The 20831-nt window shown below is 43.2% G+C and overlaps 1 protein-coding gene across 1 annotated transcript in view; it reads left to right on the top strand.

The window, feature by feature from the left end:
- LOC147729448 (uncharacterized) overlaps nt 1–18698 on the top strand; it is a 37407-nt gene extending 18709 nt beyond the window's left edge. Inside the window, exons 2-3 of the mRNA XM_086958430.1 lie at nt 1629–1700; nt 17894–18698. Of these exons, the coding sequence (XP_086814556.1) occupies nt 1637–1700; nt 17894–18339 (510 nt within the window). The 5' untranslated portion in view covers nt 1629–1636 and the 3' untranslated portion in view covers nt 18340–18698. The remainder of the gene's footprint in view (nt 1–1628; nt 1701–17893) is intronic.
- Nucleotides 18699–20831: the final 2133 nt, after the last annotated feature.

Genomic DNA, 20831 nt, shown 5'->3' with positions numbered 1-20831 from the left:
GGCAAGGATATCTAAGCCATGCAAGAGTGAGTTACAAGTATGCAATATAGTATGTGACTGAGTGTTTAATTAATATAGTCAGCCCAGTCTTTACTTACGGTATCTGAGTCTATATGTAATATAATGTAAGTCTGACGCAGTTTTAAATTCCAATTTAAATGCCAACAAGTGGATGCACCCAAGGGTCAGAGAGGGGGTCATTTAAAGACCACACAAGCTAACGTTGGCATTTACTCACTAATCAAATATAGGGCATTCACACCTTTTAGGGGTCTTACATATACATACCCTACACTGACCTCAGATGATACCATTAATGAGCTTACAATGAGTTTACAGATGATTAATTTACTAGTATTTATAACTACTATTGCAATGGTATTGGCAGGTACAACATAGATAAGAACACAGGGCCCGATTCACAGAATGAACTTAAGACTCAATCCTAAACTTACTACTATTTTGGTATTCACAGAATGCACTTACTCATTTCGGTATTCACAGAAGGCACTTACTCATTTCGGTATTCACAGAAGTTAGTAGTCCTAACTTTAGGACTCCTAAATGCCTTCAGTGAAAACAGAAAGTCTTAAAATTAGGATTTTTATAAGTTTAGTAGTAGTAAAGTTAGGACTCCTAACTTTAGAAATCCTAAATGCTTTCTGTGAATACCGAAAGTCTTAAAATTAGGATTTTTCTCAATTTAGTAGTAGAAAAGTTAGGACTCCTAACTTTAGGACTCCTAAATGCCTTCTGTGAATACCGAAAGTCTTAAAATTAGTATTTTTCTCAGTTTAGGAGTCCTAAAGTTAGGAGTCCTAACTTAACTACTACTAAATTTTGAAAAATCCTAATTTTAAGACTTTTGGTATTCACAGAAGACATTTAGGAGTCCTAAAGTTAGGACTACTAAGTTCTGTGAATACAGAAATGAGTAAGTGCCTTCTGTGAATACCAAAATGAGTAAGTGCATTCTGTGAATACCAAAATAGTAGTAAACTGAGGATTGAGTTTTAAGTTCTTTCTGTGAATCGGGCCCACAGTGACAAAAGCAATGTATAGATTTGAGGAGGATGGCTAACAAATAATTACCTCACTCCCATAAAGGTATCACACATTTCGAATAAATCATTCATGGGGTAGCTGTTATTATAACATATGATACCTACATACACATAACTAATGCCTACCTTATACTCTCACAACTTACACCTAACAAACACCCACCTTCTTACCCCTTACGCCCACACACACCAATGTTCCCAAGTAGCCTTGGATACGTGTAATGTACATGGAATCCTCTGCTTCATCCCCGTTATGTCTGCAATGTAGGAAATTAAGTCACGATGGATCCATGCAGTACTTGACAAGTGCATTCATGAACTGAAGCCTAGAAGTGGTGAATCTAATCTTACACAGTGCACGTCCCACAGCGCTGGATATTCCCACCATCACCTGATGTGTTCAAGTGACTAGTATTGTGCAAAGTCAGGAGGGAAGTCTGCACCTTGATATCAATTATAACCACAATTACTAAATCTATGACATCAACAATTGGCAGTGGCTAAGAATCAGTTGCAAACTATGACATTCTCACTAATATTGACAAAATGTACCCTCTCTTTCAGATTTTCAAATGTGGGGGTACATTGTGTTTCTGCTTCTTGCCCAGAGGGCATCTGCAGACTTGGGAACTTATGGTGAGTGCTGTTTGTCTTACAGGGTAATTATACTGTCTGATGATTTATACATGTACAGCTTTTAGTGCAAGAGAAAACACGAACTAAAGTGATGATCTAATGCATGTATGTATTTATTGTGGATTTTGTGCAGCAAAATTATATGGCCTCTTCACGTCCTCTATAGGGCAACAGAAAAACCAGAAAGAGTGTTTGATGCCTCTGGGAAGTACAAATGCTGGTGTGACATAATGTTGCATACAAAATGCAAAAAGAACACTTGATGGACAGAATGCAGAACAATGTCATACATTCACCCGAGTAAGGAGACCTGGGCCTAAATCCATGTTTTTTTTGCTCACCATGCTATTGGCGTCCTTCTTCGTGGAGAACGTTTGTGTAATTTATAGGTCCTTTTCACCCATACCAGTACCTTAGAGATCTATCCTTTCCAGTCCTGAGCCGACCACCAGACTCATAGTGATCCCTGAAATCTCCCATGAAGAGCTCAAAAGACTGTGTGGAAAAATTAAGTCTGGCTCTCCTGCCGACCCCCTAAAACCCGCCCAATTTAGGGAGGCATCCACGCTTTTGTTGACTCCCCACCGTCAGATAATAAATTCCTCCTTTCTGTCGGCTGTGAAACCAGCGAAGTGAAAACAGGTGTGGGTATCCCCTATTATCAAAAAGTCCATGCTGGATCCTACCAAACCTGAGGATTTTAGGCCAATCTCCCTTCTCCCTTGGGTGGCTAAGGTAGCAGAGTCAGACGTTAATAGTACTCTTACCAGCTTTATGTGCTCCAATAACATTCTGGATGCCTCTCAGCATGGCTTCCGCTCCGGTCACAGCACAGAGATGGCGCTTCTAGCCATGACCGAACACCTGCGGACCATTCTTGACTCTGGTCAAACGGCGGCACTGATTCTACTGGATCTGAGTGCCACCTTTGACACGGTCTCGCATGGTGTTCTGTTACATCGTCTGGAAGAAGCAGGTGTCATGGGCCAGGTCTTGGAGTGGTTCAGATCCTTTCTAACTGGAAGATCCTTCCGGGTTTCCACTCACCCGTTTCTATCCCAGGAATGATCTATTGAGCAGGGGGTCCCTCGGGGCTCGGTGCTCAGTCCCACTTTGTTCAATCTCTATGTTCAGCCACTGGCTGCGGTTGCCAAGCAATGGGAACTCTCAATAGTCTCATATGTGGACGGCACGTAGCTAGTGGTTGCCCTGGCAGATGATTCCCCTCAGTGCGCCTCCAGGTTTAAGAATGGCCTGACGACCGTGGCTATCTGGATTAAGTATGGGCGGAAAATCCGTTTCGCTCGCGGATTTGCGGATTTTCGGTAAATTCGCAATCCGCGAGATTTGCGAATTTCCCGTGAAATCCGCAAATCCGCGAGCAGCGGATTTTATGGCTTGCTCGCACTGTTCGTGGCTTGCCAGTACAACTTCGCACCCCGCGAGTAAGTGCTAAATTGCAGAAATACGATCTTAGCAAAACTGAAACTACTTACCAGGTTCAAAAGTTCAGGCTCATCATTAGTAGCCATTTCCTGTAGTGCTTCCTGAGGGGCCTCTCCAGAGTTCAGTTGCCAGTTGCAACTATTATGTGACCCTGCTCTGAACCTCAGAATAGTTACACATATGCCACAAAGGTCCTGAATTACAGCTAAGGGAGACAAGCAGGAGCCAGGCTGGAAGTTAAAATCCATTAATCAGCCCCTAATTCATTATTGTCAGTTGGGGCAGGGCAGGTGTTGTAACTAATTTTGCAACAATGAAAGCACTTAGCAAGTGCAAAAGATCACTAATCAGGAAGCACTAAGGAAGCAGGTGCCAGCTAAAAAAATATTCTGTTACACATTAATCAGCCCCAAATTAATTCAGGTCACTTGAGGCAGGGAAGGTGTGCTTTGCTTTGCCGAAAATAATGTACACTGGACAACCAGAGGGTGTGGTGATGAAACAGAGGGTGGCATGGGTGGGCCAGAGGGTGGCATGAGAAGTCAGAGAGTGGCAGTGGTGACAGAGAGTGGCAGTGATGAAGAAGAGTGTCCCAAACAGACTGGACACGTAGAAACAACAAGTTCGCAAAACTTGCGACCCGACAGGTAAGTTCGCAAATTGCGAAATTGTAAAAACCCTCGCGAACTGGCAGAAACACGCGCGAACACAAAAAAAAAAAAATCCGCAAATTCGCGGGAATTCGCGGATTTTGCGCATTGCGAGTTCGCAAATCTGCAAAATTCGCGAACGCGAGATTCGCAAAATTCGCCCATGCTTAATCTGGATGACCGCTAATTACTTGCAGTTAAATGCGAGTAAGCCAGAGGTTCTGCTAGTGGGTAAAAAACGCCAACTTCTGGGCTGAACAGTGGTGGCCGAATACACTAGGTCAAATCCCGGATCCCAAAACAGAAGTTAAAAATCTTGTGGTATGGATAGACTGCTCTCTCAGTCTCTGCACCCATACTGAAGAAACGGCAGCTATGTATTTTTGGCTCCTATGGGGTCTCAATTTTTTGACCCTCCTACCCGCCAGATAATAGTGCAATCGACTATCCTCTCTCACCTGGACTATGCTAGCTCCTTGCTGCTAGGGGCTAACCAGGCAGAGATCAGGAGAATGCAGCATATACAAAATCCGGCAGCGAGAACCCTGGTAGGACTTCTATGTATCCATCCGATTGCCGATACTATTAGCAAACTTCCTTGGCTCCCTGTGGCAAAGCGGATCCAATTTAAAGCTCTTTTTCTCTCTTTTAAGATTCTAAAGCTCGCCACTCCACCGATGCTCTGTACGCTACTGACCCTTTATGTTGCCCTGCGTGCACTGCGCTCTGAGGGTCAGCCCTTGGTAGCTGTTGCACGGATGAAACGTTCCCGGATGGGCGGCCGTTCGTTCCGCTACCTTGCTGCTAAACTATGGAACGCTTTGCTGTCCCAGATCCATGGCTTAGAGGACCTGCTGACTTTCAGAAAGGCCATTAAGACCCATCTCTTTCCTTTGAAGTAAGCTCCAGACAGCTGTTATTTTGCGTTTAGTTGTGCTACCTGTTTGGGGCAGCCTGTCCTTCTTGTCTGTGATAGCGCCGGGACGCCCCTTGGCTGGGGCAGCTGAACGCTATATAAAACCATATAACATAACTTAACATTCCAGTTGGACCCAGCCATATGTAAATCAGCCTTGACCCTGCACCCAATGGGAACAGTCCAGCCCAAACTGCCAGGCCAGGTCCTCCCTGGACTAGAAACAAGCATCCTAGGACTGGTTTTATGCTTTTAGACCTCATCAGCCAGGATAGTTTGACTCCAGTGGCATGGCGAGCACGGGTCACACATCTAGGCATACCCGTCCCACTCAGGGTGACAAATGCAAAAAAAAAAAATAATTGGACAGAATGCATAACAATGTCACACATTAATCCCAGGACAGAGATCTGGGCCTTAATTCATTGTTCGGTCTGGACTGTCCCCATGAGGCACAGGGTCAAGACTTATTTGCATATTGCTGGATCCAAACTGGGGTGGCGTAGTGGACAAAAGAACCATGGATTTAACCCTTATCGTTTGACTGGAGGAGAATGTTTGCATTGTCAGGATTCCGGCCATCATTTGTTTGCCGTAACACTTAATGTTGCATAACAGCATTACAACATACTATAACTACATACTACTGCACAGAATAACATTATCTCACAATGACATAATATAACCTATTAGAATGTATGATATATCTATATACAGCTGTATTTATATACATATTCACTTAAAGAACATGCAAAGGTTGAAGTGATGTTATAGTTAGGTGAATATGTCAGTGGATTGTGCCTACACCATGCACTGCACACAACTTCACATATTGCACCACATCATTGATAGCATCACTGAGACAATCCCAGTTAAAATCATTGATGACATTTCTGATGACAGCTCTGGTGACATTATCCAAGGTTATTTTGTACACTTTGCGCTATAAATGGGCATAGCATTAGAGCTCGGAATGTGAGTGCAAAATAGCTCAGAAGAATATGAGGCCACATTAATGCCATCGGAGGAACAACTCCCTTAAATGTGGAAAGAATGTGTTATCATCCATATTGCTCTGATATCATACACTTCACATTATTAATCAACCAAAGATTTGAACACAGTGCTCAATCTGTACACCACTATTTAGAGAAATTTAAGTTTTTTTAAAAATACTGCTCCAAAAGTAATGCCCTAAATGGAAAGCTTTAATCTGTATCAACCCCCTGGCAGTTACTGAACGTACATTGAGAAATTCAGTTGTATGAGTGGAGAAGTGGGTACTGTAAACTATATTTACTATTTGGAGAGAGTTTTTACTGTACAAGACTGCAGGCAGTGAAACTCTCCTGAGAAATACACTAGATTACTAGAGATTATCTACTAAGAACAGTGAACATTTGGCAAAAAGGGTCCTACTTGATAAAATAAGCTATTTGTTAAAATAAGCACTACCTGAAGGTGCGAAAGATCATATACATATACACAGCCTATCTCTTGGAGAAAAACAGGTCCTTCTGCATTGCATAATACCTGATGAACCCAGTTATAAGTTAAGTACAAATTCTCAAAATGAAATATATGTTTGTCTAAACCTCAAGGCTGCTTAAAATACTTAAAGAACTTTTTTTATGTCGCTGAAAAAAGGTGTGTGAAACATAGTGAACACAAATTGTCAACTGTCACCTTCACACATTGTTATTCTTCAGTACAGAGATATAAAAATACACAATAACTTTAACCCCTTCCATGCTCTGCACATTCCCCTGCTGTGCTGGGGGATGGGGGGGGAGGGCGTCATGAGCATGCAAGGGGTTAAACAAACACCTATGATGCATTAGGAGCACATATGTTTCGTAAACACATGCATTAGCTGCACCCAGGCTGTACAGAATTAGGTAGAAAAGTGCTATGGTAATTACCTGATGCTATGTAAACTATAAAAACTAGCACACTTATTGGATGAAGTCATCAAGTTCAAGTTCATTCTTTATTGTTTGATTACTCAAAATCTTACACTATAAAACCAGAATTTAAAAAAAAAGAAGTAAAAACAGTAGGAGGTAAAAACATGAATAATTGATGCCTTATTTTTAAATAGTTGAACTTTGATGATATCAGTTTGATAACACTATTAACATATAAATATACGTCATAAAATACATATCAATTTAAATCTGCTGGTCTAATTTTGATACAGTACTTATAAAAAACTTTACAAAGGCTGAGTTTAATGTTATATCGTCTGATTGTAAGTACTTTATCAAAGTTTGCTTGCAATTCCGAACTCCTCGTGCGTTAAAATGCCCTTTAAGAATAGTTTGTGTTTCAGTTTTTAGTTCTGGGCATACACACAGCAAGTGGATAATGTTTTCATTAACGACAATGCGGCGGTTCCTCTGTTCTTAGCCATGGCATAAGATGACATATCCCGGGAATTCCACCAAAACAAGCTTTTATGAAAATGCGCTTGAGCTTCAGTGACCATGGGGTTTCCAGGTACTCACAAAACACTAGAGACGTCTAGAGTGGGTAGGCACTAACTCCGCCACAGATGAGTGGGCCAAATCCTATTTATTGACTGTTGGTTAATCAAGCTTGCAGGACACAGTGTTCCTAAAATTGTGCATTAAAAAGTTTATCTTAGTTCCCCTGAACAAAGTTCTTCTTTACAAAAATGACTGAGACAAGAGATAATACAATAGTAAATCTATACATCCCAGCAGGAGAAGAAGATGTAGACGCATCTCCGATTGCAGAAAAATCCAGACAAACAGTCACCCTGAAACTGTTAAAAAATGGTTTATCAACTAGGGATGGCATAATACCTTTCGTGGTTCAGGCACACAATCAAACAAAACTGAGGTATTTTATTCGTGGTTTACTTCAATCAATCAATCATTATATTTGTAAAGCGCTCTACATACCCCTGAGGCGCTGGGGGGGACTGCTACTGATCGAAGAACCAGGTCTTGAGAAGTCTTATGAAAGCCAGTAGGTCCTGGGTTGTATGTGAGGGTTACTTTCCCAGCAGCAGATGCAAGAACTCAGACATCTACACAGAAGGAGATGCAACCATGGAATATTGTCCGATTGAGGACATTGAGGTTCAGCTTACGCACCAGGAACACTTAGACAGGTTTAAAGGCACCATATCCCACATAAGAGGAAGATTAGGCCCGCTCAGAGGAGAAGAGGCAACATGGCCGATATTATTTGTTTATTATTTTATTTATTTAACTTGTAAGGCGCACAGCTATCCGCAATGGGTTTCCCGGCGCTAAGGGACAGATTAAAAGAGGGCAAGGGGAGCAACCGTGAATCATTGCCAAAAGGGCCATGTTTTGAGTCCTTTGCTGAAACGGAAAAGGTTGCTTTCAATTTTCAATGCAGCGGGTAGGGCGTTCCAAAGCTTAGGACCTAGGTGGGAAAATGAGCGGCCACCCATTTTCATCGACCTAAATCTCGGAATCACAAAATCACATTTACCGGACGATCTCAGAGAACGAGGAGGGTGGTAGGCTTGAATGAGTGCCTGTAAGTATGTGGGGGGCGCACCTTGTTTGATCTTAAATATGTAGCAGAGAGCCTTGAACTTAATTCGACTGGTAATCCTAAGCCAGTGAAGATCATAAAGTGATTGAGAGATAGAGGCATAGGAGTCGTGCAGCCGCATTCTGCACAACCCAAAGTTTTTTTAGGGTTCCTTGATCGGTTCCTAAATAAAGAACGTTATCGTAGTCCAGGTGGGAAACAACTAGAGCCTGAACCACCGCCCTTTGTGTTGAAACAGGGAGCATCCAAATAATTTTGTAGAGCCAGCTTAAAATAGTAAAAGTAAAACAGGTGGAAGCCACCCTTACTACTTGCTGCCACATAGAGAGATTCTCATCAATGAGAAATTAGAAATCTGAGGTTGCGAACCGAATATTAGCAGCCCTTACACCACATCTTGACATTGAAACAATGCCATCAGGAGACTTACTCAAACAATACAAAGATTGTATTAAAATCTTCAGAAACATGACACAATTTTTCAAGAGAATATTCACTGTCCAACAGGCAATAGTTGCAACAAGTGGAACTCAGTCTCAGAGTACAGCAATTAAAATCACACCACAAACATTACACGTAGTGCTGGTCAAAATGTCCACAAAATGTGAGCAAATGCCATTCTGCATAGCTCAGAAAATAACTCAACTCGAGGCATTATCTAAAGACAGAAGCATTCCTACAATATGAACAAGAATATCCTCTACCAAATGAAATAATGCCTCTTGATCAGTATCAAAATATTATTTACACTGATGGATCGACTCAACAAGGCTATAGGGAGTAAGCAACAGAATAGCGCAGCATGTGCAATTGTTAAAGGTTGCATGCTGGATGGAAAGTTCAATCCAAGTTGCACAAACAGCCATTCTCCAGGAGAACGACAGCACAGTTGACAGAATTAAACGCCCTAATATTGGCACTAGTGAATACAGATTGAGATTTCCACACACTAATTATGTGTGATTCCTTTAGCTTTGTTGAGTCTAATGATGAATATTTGAAGCATTGGGTTCAAAACGGATTCAAAGACGCAAAAGGTGGCACAATGGAGCAGACAATCCTATGAGAACAGGTAGTGCAATTGAAATCCGAACTACCAAGGACTCATGTGATACAGTCATCAGCGTGATGACTTTCATATTGAAGGGAATTCATTGGCTGACGAAGCCGCAAAGGTGGCAGTACACACAGCTTCCATAGCTGCAATCACTCATTCTAAAATAAAAATAGACAGTTAGATGATGGTGGCTGTCATTGCTTCACAGAAGAACAGCAAATCACTCAAGCCCTCAAGTACTCCTACAAGTTAGATGCTAATAACATTCCATTTGCTCAGATTCCTGGAGTTGGGATAGAGAAATTCAAAATATGTATTGTTAGGTTTCATTCTAGCAGCACACAAAGGGATAGGTTCTGCACATGCAGGAGTTATGGCATCTATTTAATTGTTGAAACAACACTATTGGTGGCCTGGAATAACCCATCAGACTAAAGACTAAAATGAAGTAGTGTGGCTCACTGGTTAGAGGCGGCAGACCCGAGAGCAGAGGACGGCCCGGGACCAGGGTTCGATTCCCGGCGCGGCAGGTTTCTGGACCAGGGTCAGCGGACTCGATAATTCTCTTGCCTCGGTGCCCACTCTGATCAGCGATCACACTCGGCAACTCTGGGCATTAGCTTGCCTCATCTTCACTAACGGCCCCAGCAGACCGCCGGGGATGCCTGGTCTCACCCTGGAGATACCCATTAAGGGACCATCTCTCAGGGAAGCCAGGAAGGTTTTCGCAGCGGTCGAAGCGCCTTGGGACCCTACGGGTAAGTAGTGCGCTATATAAATGCCTATACACTATGTCTTAAAGGGAGACATCTGTCTGCAGATGAAAGGTTCCACTGTAAAATGTCCAGCACAGACACCATTGTTAATATCTGACAAACCATTAGCATGTGTTTATTTGGACCACTGCAGCCCCTTGAAAAGAGACGGGGCTTACAAGTATATCAAGATTGCAGTGGATTCCTGTTTGAGGGTATGGCCCCAGCGCTCAGCTAACTTGCAAACAGTTGTAAAAGATCTGCGAGTCTTCATAGGGACATATGCAACTGCCATATTACATTTTGACCGGGCCCCTGCGTTTAGCTCTCTGACTTACAAGGAGGCCATGCAAAGATTGGGTATAGCATTGCGTTACTCATCTCTGTACCATCCTTAGGGATATTTGGTTGTGGAGAGAAAAAACCTGACTTAAAGCAAGCTTTAAAACCTAGAGTAACAGTCACGGGTGAAAGTTGGGTAAAGCATTTGTTTGGAGTCCAGAGAGCTTTGAACAATATGCCAAGAAGTTCTCTCGGGGGGGGGGGGTTACTGCTTATGAGGTCCTATTTGGGACGAGAATGTGCGTACCTGATCTTGATTGTAAAGGCGCAGTGGCAGATGTAAAACCATTTGATATCCATGATCGTTTCACTGTTTTATACGATCTACATGAATCTAAAACAGAACAAAGTAATGTCCACCTGAAGCAGACCCCCACTGGGTAAGTCAAATCAGTCACGGTAAGCCTTGTCTGGATCACCAAGGTTGGGGTTCTGGTCAGAGAAAAAATAGCGGACAAGAAAGAATTTGGGCCATTCTACAGAAAGCATGTACTGGTCGTAGCCATTGAAGGAACATAAAATGTACTCCTACCACCTCTTGCCGGAAAAAAGGAGAAAATATTTGTCTCAATCAGTTTAATCAAGCCACACTATGTGGCTGATACTAAGGAGAAGGACACATGGACTCCAAAGTAGGAGACACCCTCCTCTCGCTCCAATTAAAGCAGTTCAAATGGAAAGACCCATCACTTTCGAAGAGTTCCCTGTAGGAATGATGGACAACAATGCTATGGATCTTGTTTCTCTTGAACCTGAAGTTCAACTTCAAATCAAACTCAAACTTACAGACAAACAGCTGTGAGACCAAATACTGATGTCTACGTCAGCATGCCTCAACAAGAGCAAAGTATGATTTCAACAAATCCTCATGCAATCCCAACAATGATCGAACTGCTTCTGGATACTTCTAGAACTTTGATACAGTTTCTTTGGATCCAATTGAACCTGAAACAAGGCCAGCCCAAAAATCACACAAGTAGCAAGTTAAAGACTTCCTGAACTTCCTCAGAAGAACTTACCTGGTATAACCGTGTGTAGAACTATGGATAATTACCAGGGTGCGTTTCTTTCTTTTCTGGTTAGGCTTAGTGATGGTTTTTTGACATGCCTATTGGTGGACATTACATTCAGCAAAGCGCTGCAGCCCAAACAGTTAACTTAATTTTAAAACCACATGAATCATTTCATCTAGAACAAAGAGACTTGTCAACTGTGAACATTACAGCAGTTCCTATACCGGAAGGTATAGTTTGGGACAAGATTGATTTTACCATATTTGGTTTGACCGAGCTTCTAAAAATTCCACATGTATTTAAAATATCATTAAGTGATATCATTACCTCAAGTACATTTCCCGATGATTGGGATATTGAAACTGGGAATAATGTTGTCAGATTGGAATAATCTGCTGCATTTTTCAATAGTGAAACATTAGAAGGCACATCAGAACATGAATCTATGTACTGTTATCGACATTACGGTCCTCCTTTTTTGCACACGTCTGCTAATCCTAGAAATTAGTTCACATACCACCAGTAGGAACATAGTCCAACACCGCCAAAATGTAGTTCAAAAATGTTTGCACAAAAGTTTCCTTATTTTTCAGGATTTACTATGTCTTATTCAGGCTCATATTATTATACGGTTGCACCAACAGCAGCACAGAAAGATAAGTTGACAAACACCATACAAGTGTACTCTGTTTCCTTTATCGCGCAGTTGTCTGAACAAGTTTTTGACTTATTGAAAGGGTGTCTTTTCGGGTCTGAAATTATAATTAGGGTTTTTTCTGGGGTCAAAAAATTAAATTAGTGTGTCTTTTGGGGGGCAACAAATGAAATAGCATGTATTTTGGGGTCAATAAATGAAATTAGAGTGTCTTTTGGTGGCAAAAAATTAACTAGGGTGTCTTCCGGCCGCAATTTTGACATTTAAGGTGGTTTTGGGGGTCTGGGATGAGTCTCAGTGATCAGGGGTTGTTACGTGTTACCAATGTTTCTTTTTGGGTTACACTCACTGTAGTGGGAAGTGTAATTTACAATGCTACCCTATCCAGCTCTTTCTCCACTGTTGCAATATGAGACCTTTTGGTATGCATTGTATTGGACTGCAAAAGATATTCCTTTGGTATGCCACTGATCTGCCTGCTGCACACCCACACCCACTCAGGTGTGGGGTCCCTCAGGGCTCCTCCCTTAGCCCTACCCTGTTTAATGCCTACATGGAACCCCTAGACAGGATAGTCCATCCCTTCGGTGTGCGTATCGTCACCTATGCGGACGATACCCAACTGGTGGTCTCTCTAGACCACTCTGAGGGATCGTCCCACACCTTAGGCCCCTGTCTGGAGGCTGTTGCCAGATGGATGCAATCTTCCTGCCTAAAACTTAACGGGGAGAAGACAGACGTCATCCTATTGGGCAATCCTTCTCCCTCTGTTCTTGCATCCATCTGGCCACCATGTTTGGGCCTGCCCCCCGTCCCCAAGTCCCAAATAAAAAGCCTCGGGATCTGGTTCGATAAAGCTTTGGACTTTTCAGTCCAAGCCACAAAGACCGCCGCCACCTGCTTTGGGCTTATGAGGATGTTGCGGAAGGTGCTCCCTCTGCTCTCATTCCAGGCAAGGAGGATCCTGGTCCAGGCCCTCATACTCTCCCGCCTGGATTACGGGAATGCCCTCTACATGGGAGCTCCGACCTTTGCCACCCAGAAGCTCCAAGTCACACAAAATAGTGCGGCCCGCCTACTCTATAACCTCCCTTGCTGGCAGTCAGCGAGGAATGCCCTAAGGGAGCTTCACTGGCTCCCTATAGTGGCAAGAGTACAATTTAAGCTATGTGTATCCTACACAAAGCCTTTCACCGCACAGGTCCCACCATTCTGCATCCCTTGGCTACTCCCTACGTCCCGTCCCGTTCCCTCCGCTTCTGCACCCTCCGGCTGGCCACTTCCGCCAGAGTCAGGAAAGCTCGATGGGGGGGCCGCTCTTACTCCCATACTGTGGCCAAACTCTGGAACACCCTCCCTCTATCCCTTCGAGACAACAGTAACCACCAGTCCTTCAGGAAAGCCTTGAAAACACACTTGTATGCCAAATTCTGCTGACCTGCCCTGAGCCTGCATTAAGCAAATTCAGTCACAAGCGCTACGAGGCCTCCGGGTAGTTTAGCGCTATACAAGTGCAATTTTCATTCATTTACATGGCTGCACAGCATCAAGCATTTAGAAATGACGTAGGGGGCACTGGACAGCTGGGAGGTGGAAAAAGCCTGAAAAGACATTGGAGAGGGAATGGATGCAGGGGTATGTGTGAGCGGTGTTTGACATCACATTACAAATGGAAATGTACAACAAGTCCTGGCCCTGCTTATTCTGTGCACCTGCTCCTCTGAGACTGCTTCGAGAGACAGGAAGCAGCCAGGCTCCCTCACCTAAGTCACTCACAAGGCTGCAATGTGGCGCTGTGATTGCTCATGTGCACAGGGACAATGCATTCAGACAGATGATTAAAAGGTGGCCATGTTCTCCATGCATGCTATAATGCTGGCTGCATTGCAAACAGGGAAGTGCACATCACTTTTCCAGGCGGACTGGAAGGGCCAAAGAAGCAGTCATGGTACACTTTAGTGGGCATACTCTGAGCCCTGGGCCTACTTGGGAGCAGAGCAGCCCCAATCACCCTCCCACCCAGAAAGGAAACATAGCATGAGCACCTCAAAAAGTGACCTTGATGTTATTTGTTTCACCTTCTTGTACTGCTCACAATCATTGGCCCAATGCTCCAGCACCAAAGTGGCTAACCTGCCACTGGGGGTCCCTCACGGTGCTACCCCTGCACCCTACTATACGCTGGGCATCACCCGCTACACATCACACTGTAATGTGGTTCCTATATCCCTGATAGGCTCCACGCATTGGAATAATATACACTATAGATTTGGTATAGGACTGAGGTCAGTATGTCTCTATCGAGTACATTAAACTTAATTACTTATGTGTGCCAAGTAACTCAGAGGTCACTAGAAACATTCTCGAGTGAACAAGAAGGGATTAGTTACTCGCAACTGCATAAACATGACAACTTTGTTTCCCTTAGAGTCAGAACAATATCTTCAGAGTTGTGGAAACAATAGCTAACCATTTCACTCACTCAATCGTGCATGCTTCGTTTCTACAGAGTTGCACAGAAATAGAGAGACAGGCGTTACAATAAAAAGGGTTTATTGAACAGTCTTCTTTAGCATGCAAGAGATATAAATTGCTACAATCGTAAGACGGAATGCGAAGTATAATGTGTACAGCGTAAACAGTAATATGAAATAATACTGTAATAGCATGGTCTGTTGCTATGTCAAACTTAAAAATACAAATATAAATAACACAGGTTAAAATACTCAACTGGTGCTTCTAAAATAATTAGGCGTGGGCGCAAAATCCATTCCGCTCACGGATCTTGCAGATTTTTGGCAATTTCGCAATCCGTGAATCTCCCGAAATTGACGAAAAATTTGCAAATCCGCTCGCGGGCGGATTTTGGGCAGTTGAGTACAGGTATCGCACTAACCGGTGGCGTCTTCGTGGATAAATATGAAGGGCAGGGGTCATTCTGGCACGATGCTCCTGTAACAAAAATTAAACCTCAACAGGAAGCATTTACAGATATAAATAAAGCAGCTCCCGAGTTGAAGCTCAAGTTCAGTAACGCATGTTTCAGCCCAAAAGCAATCGTGAGCTTTGTCGAAGCTGGGCAGGTGTGCTTTCTCCCCATATCTACTGTCAAAAATTAGCTGTGATGCTGGATAGAGGCCTTTGCATCCTTTACTTTCACGAGCGCAATCCCCTTGCGGTTCCTGTGACCAGGAGCTTCTTTCTCCTCATCTGCTGCTCTGATCGGTCTCCGACCTTTTATACACACAAGAGGCAAGTGAACTCGCATAGAAGCCCTGCCTGTTTGGCCCCGCCCACACACTAGCGTTGTGCACCGTCTTCCCGCCATTTACCCACTATGATGGACAGCTCACTCAAGGGACCCCTGCGCCCTTCGGCGCAATGGCATAGTAACACACACATGGTCACTGGAGACAACTATTTTGGGCATGTTACTCAGCTGTAGTGTAGAAAAAGCATTATACATTTACCTAACGAGGTAGCACTCACTGATTAGCCAGTAGACAGTGGGAAACAGTCTAGGAAACAGTCTATTTGTGCAAATCCGCGAGTTTCCGAATTTTTTCGCGAACTCGCGGACCGCAAATCTTAAAAATGTGCCCATACTTGAAAATATTCAAACCCCTGTGTACCTAACCTAAGTCTAGTATGAGGGAAGAAGTAGGTGCTGCTTTTAGCTATAGTCTAGTTTAGTTTAGTTTTGCCAAGACTTGCTAAGAGTTTCTCTAGGTTCTAATCAGCTCCATACCTTAAAAATTAGAGAGGTTGGTATCTCTTTCCCGGGACTCGATCTCTAAAACCTCCCGCGGGAAATCAGAAACACTGGAGCTGGATTCTCGGCAAGGAGGATGCCAGTGTCTGGTCAGTACATCAGTTGGGGAGATGGCTTCCTTCAGGACTTGCTGTGGTGAGCCGCATTGTGCAAGTAGGTAGTCGAACAGCACCATGCCTTGCCATAGCAAGTGAAGGTATATTTATACCTTGCAGATGTTTAGGCATGCCAGTATTGACTTAGAAGTCGGGCATATGAACGTCATGAATGATCCCCTAAGGAATAGATGTTCATGCATAATAAATGAGTTCTTGGAGAAATCAAAATTCAAGCAAGGGGAAGTCCTAAAGGCTTAAGAGTCTGGTTTTCCAGGAACCCGTTGTGACGTAGATGAATGGATGTAAGTAGCCATGCCTGTATTTGGTTAGCATGGACTATGTCTAAATAAGGACTGGATTTTTATGCCTATATAAGGGCAATGTAAAATATACCTATATAAGGGCGTGAATCAGGAAATTCATAAGGAATCTACATTGATACACAACAATACCTTTCACTGAATTGGACATCGACACAGTGGTATTATCTGTGTCACTCGCTCAAAGTTAGTGACTCAGCCAGCATGATCCCCTGCTAGGTGGTCTTACACACGCCTGGGTACAGCATTCACTGCCAAGACAGCTGGGTAATCACATGAGGAAGGTGATGCAACATGCATCACTTAGTCATGTGGTTTTAGTGCTTGTGCAACATAAATTTGTGTCATCTCAGGATCTTCACCTTCCACAGCGTATGGCCAGGGACCCATCTTCTGGCATCTGATACAGATATGCGCTGGCCACCATTGGCAATATCCTTTGTGCAGCCCAGTGTACTGCCGGGCACAGTTTGCAATGCGTACCACCCCACATACTTTCTAAGGAGGATATGTACTATTCACAGCTACAAAGGGGACGAGGGTGTATTCTCACAAAAGTCTGCAACCTGCCTCCATGCGACCTGATTGACTATACCACCAGGTCAGGGTAATGACCAATGCTTAACAACACAGACCAGCAACTACACTGCACCTTCGCATCCCAGTTTGGCTCACAAATGCCGGGCCACCATTGCCACCTTCAGCCAGGTACTCATTGGTGCTTTTGTGGGTTTGTATGCCATTGTGTAGCAGGAGTGCCCAATGATAAGTGATGCACACTGGTATTGCTCCGCAAAGCGCATGTACTCAGTATTGTAGCTTAGATTTTCTTCTTTCCCTGGTCATCATGGCTGTTGGGGGGCTCGGGAAGTGTTGATCAGTGATGGACTGGAGCCTGGCTAATCCATTCTGCATGACAAACAATGTTAGTCACCTAGTTATCATTGTAGGTTGATTCATATGCTTGTTTTCACTGTTGATGCCATAAAAAATAGGGCTGACTAATTTGATTGCCTTTGCCACTAATGTGCCTAAAGCTTTTACAGCAGTTATTCTGGCAGTCATCATTGCGGACAACTACAAATCTCGCCATATCACAATGTATTGTAAAAACATCACTAACAGTGCGTTCTTTGTGGGCAATAGGCCGGCACAAAGCAAACTTCCACTAACTCATGCTAGTGGTAGTTTGAGTGAGGACTTGTACAAATAGGCCATAATGTCTCCAAAATGTGCATGGAAACATATCTTTATTTTGGCAGTATGCTGTGCTTAAAAGGAGGCCAACACACTGATATCACACACTATTTTAGAATTGCCAATGCAGTGTTGCCAGAAATTGCATCTACTACTAAGAGCAACATTTCCAATGCAATGTATGTACACAGGTCAGTATCAATGAATACCAATGACCAGCACCACGACTGTACCAATAAGGGGTGCAATGTCCATGCACGTGAGTATGAGTCTTGAGCATCAGTCTGCATCAGGACATAGATTTCTTGACTGTGGAACTGAGATCAGCTATGAAATCCCACATGTGATGCATCTGCTTTAACCTCACTATAATTGAACATGCAAATACAACTAACACATTTCTACATTATTTTTCAGTGGATGGAACTTCCACAACACAATTGCAGTATGACACCGCTCAGGTGGAGTTAGAAAGACCCCTTGTAGCTCTAGCACAGGAAATCACCCGAGAGGTTTATGTGGCTATTGTGGGTGTGAATGGCCTCCTGCAAGCAACACTCGAAAGCCTGACTCCTGATTTGACGATCGTTGGTACAGAACTATACCAAAACATCAAAACACCATTACTTGCACCAGGACTTAAAGAAACTCTGGCTAACATAATCAACAGTCAGAAAGATTTAATACAAAGTGGCACCATTGATCCTGCTCAGCTCCTTCAAAGTATTGATGACAAATTGACATACATGAGGAAACATCAAGACATGTACATGTCAACTATGGCTGTTCTTCAGAGGAAATTGCTCATTATTGTTGAAAATCTGCAAGGAGTGTTGCATTCACTAATAGAAAAGTCCATGTAACCACAAAACATGTTCCCTTACACCTCTTCTGACACTGCTGGTGGTAGCAGTGAGACAACATACCCTGCAGCTACAGAGACAAAGAATGCCTAATCTGACCGCTCTGAGGAGGAGGACGAGTCAGCAACACAGTTCACTAGGAAGACTGGTCACTATATTGACCCAAAGTCACAAGTGTTGTATAACAACAGATTCAATTTTCCTTCAATGAGTAAAATGTCCTACAGACACTATCATTTAAAAAACAGTAACACCTGTGCCATACATCTTTTTTCCCCACTCACTGAAGTAGAATACATTGTGATGACAACAATGTATTAATCACAGCATAAAATACAAATAAAATATCTTTGTTTCAACAATCACAAACATGTCAACTTGAGTGCTGCTTCTCTACTTGTGTGTCAAGAAAATGTGTCCTTGTTTCGTGTTGGTTCCATTCCTCAATTTCACTGGGTATTATGTTTGTTGTAAAATGTGGACTCACTTGAAAGAGTGTGTAAGTACTTGATCATTGTCTGTTCAGTATGACAATGCATGTGTGAAAATATGTGTTGTCATATGGAGATTTAAGGGGCAGTCTTACTTGAAAGTGTTGCAGCGCCGCACAACAAGCCCTTTGTCCTTTCCACACTGTGTAACTTTCTGAGCACAGGAATGCCACATAGATCCAATGGAATGTGGCATCCCTGTGGTTTCCCAAGTACTGGCACTGAAGCAGGGGCCATGCGCCTGTGCATGCTCCCTTGCACCATGGGGCAGGGATGCCTGCGTCATGGGGAATGTATTTGTTGTGAAAGAAGGGGCAGCTTCCGGCACAAGAATGGTCTCAGCAGGCTTTTTCCAAACTCAATGCATGCTGTGGACTGCAGCAAGCATTACAAGTTTTAAAACATTGGAGAAATTAAAAGCTTGCTTCTCATTGCACCTCTCTATGCCACCTCTAGGGGGCATAGCATACTGAAGCATTATCAGGTTTACGAATCCACGTAAACCTGGAAATGTGTCTGGTTCCATGGGTGTTAGGTGTCAACACCCACAGCAACACATATAGAACGCCCCTTTCACAAATAAAGCTGTGTCTCAAGTGGCCATAGTTACAAGGACATGAAAGGCCGGGAAGAGTGGCTATTCACGTCATTGTAAATATGAAAAGCGCTGCCAGTGTGTCACAAAAAGTGACGTACTGGATGCACAAGGGGATTATTAATCTGTACATAAATAATTAATGATGTAGTGTCAATACAATGAACTTGTACAGCCCAGAAATTATACATACCAGTGAACAATATTGTGGTCAAAGTTTGACCAGGGTACTTCATACACCAGCCGTGCCACTCACCTCCACCTGTATACAGACATTGGGTAGTCCAATCGTATGAATTAGCCACTCGTAACACAATGACTACTTGTCCTTGAACATGTAATAGCTACTACAACACAGAGAGAGATAATGTGTAGTGTGTACGTTCTGTACACCTGTGCAGGAGACAACCCATATTTCACTTACACATAGCAACATCATACATAGAAGACATGGATTTCTGATAGATATTCATGCAGAGGTTGGCCAAAGGTTTGAATCAGGTCCATATGTATGTGAAGAAGCAAAAAAAGAATCTCCCCACAACTCAGGCATCCAGGCGCAAGGTTGTCTGCGCTGGCATAGGGCAGTAGTTTGTGTGCCAGCGCAGGAGGAAGCTAAAATACAACATATTGTTCTAAATATGTCGCATCCATGCGCTTCTAAACTAACGCAGCTTGGCGCTGAAAATTTAGATGCTGCACCATGCTGATTTTTATTCTTGTAGATGTACCCCATAGTTTATAGCATCACAGAAATATTGTGTGCAAATATACCATGGAAAAGTCAACATCTGATAAATTTGTAAGAACATGTGTGACCACACAACATGCAATTAGTTCCTTGAGGTCAGATGTATTTTCTCTGACACCATCGCAGCACAACTGAATCCATCTGGAAATATGGGCAGTGCAATGTATGGGATTGCTGTGCACCTCTAACAAAACAAATAGGACTACTAATATACAGTTACTTACCAGTTGGCCCACCGACCTCCAGGCCAAGATGGTCCAGCAAATCTGCATCTCGGTTGCTCACATCCTGTCAGTGGTGTTTGATTTGGTGGGGTGTGCGTTTCACATCACAATCCTTGCAAGGTGCTGCTGGGTGGCTATGGCCCCTCCTCTGCTTGCCTTAAGGTGCTGGGTAAATCTTGCTGACCCAGACATGTTCGCTTATGAGTAGTTGGTGTAAAGGAAACTTATTGAAAAATAAAATACAGAACAATTAATTCACCCCACCCGCATAATAATGTTACACCTAACTACCCCTATTAAAAAACACAAACCCCAAAATACAACTATTTAGATCACACACAAGTCTTACAAGTATCGAAAGACAGACCAACAAATGTTAAAACTACACCCAGGACTGAAAAAACACATTCCAAAATCCAATCACAATCTTA

Source organism: Lissotriton vulgaris, chromosome 2_1, assembly GCF_964263255.1.
Source record: "Lissotriton vulgaris chromosome 2_1, aLisVul1.2, whole genome shotgun sequence".
NCBI classification, from domain to species: Eukaryota; Metazoa; Chordata; class Amphibia; order Caudata; family Salamandridae; genus Lissotriton; species Lissotriton vulgaris.
This window is presented reverse-complemented; position numbering and strand designations above follow the sequence as displayed.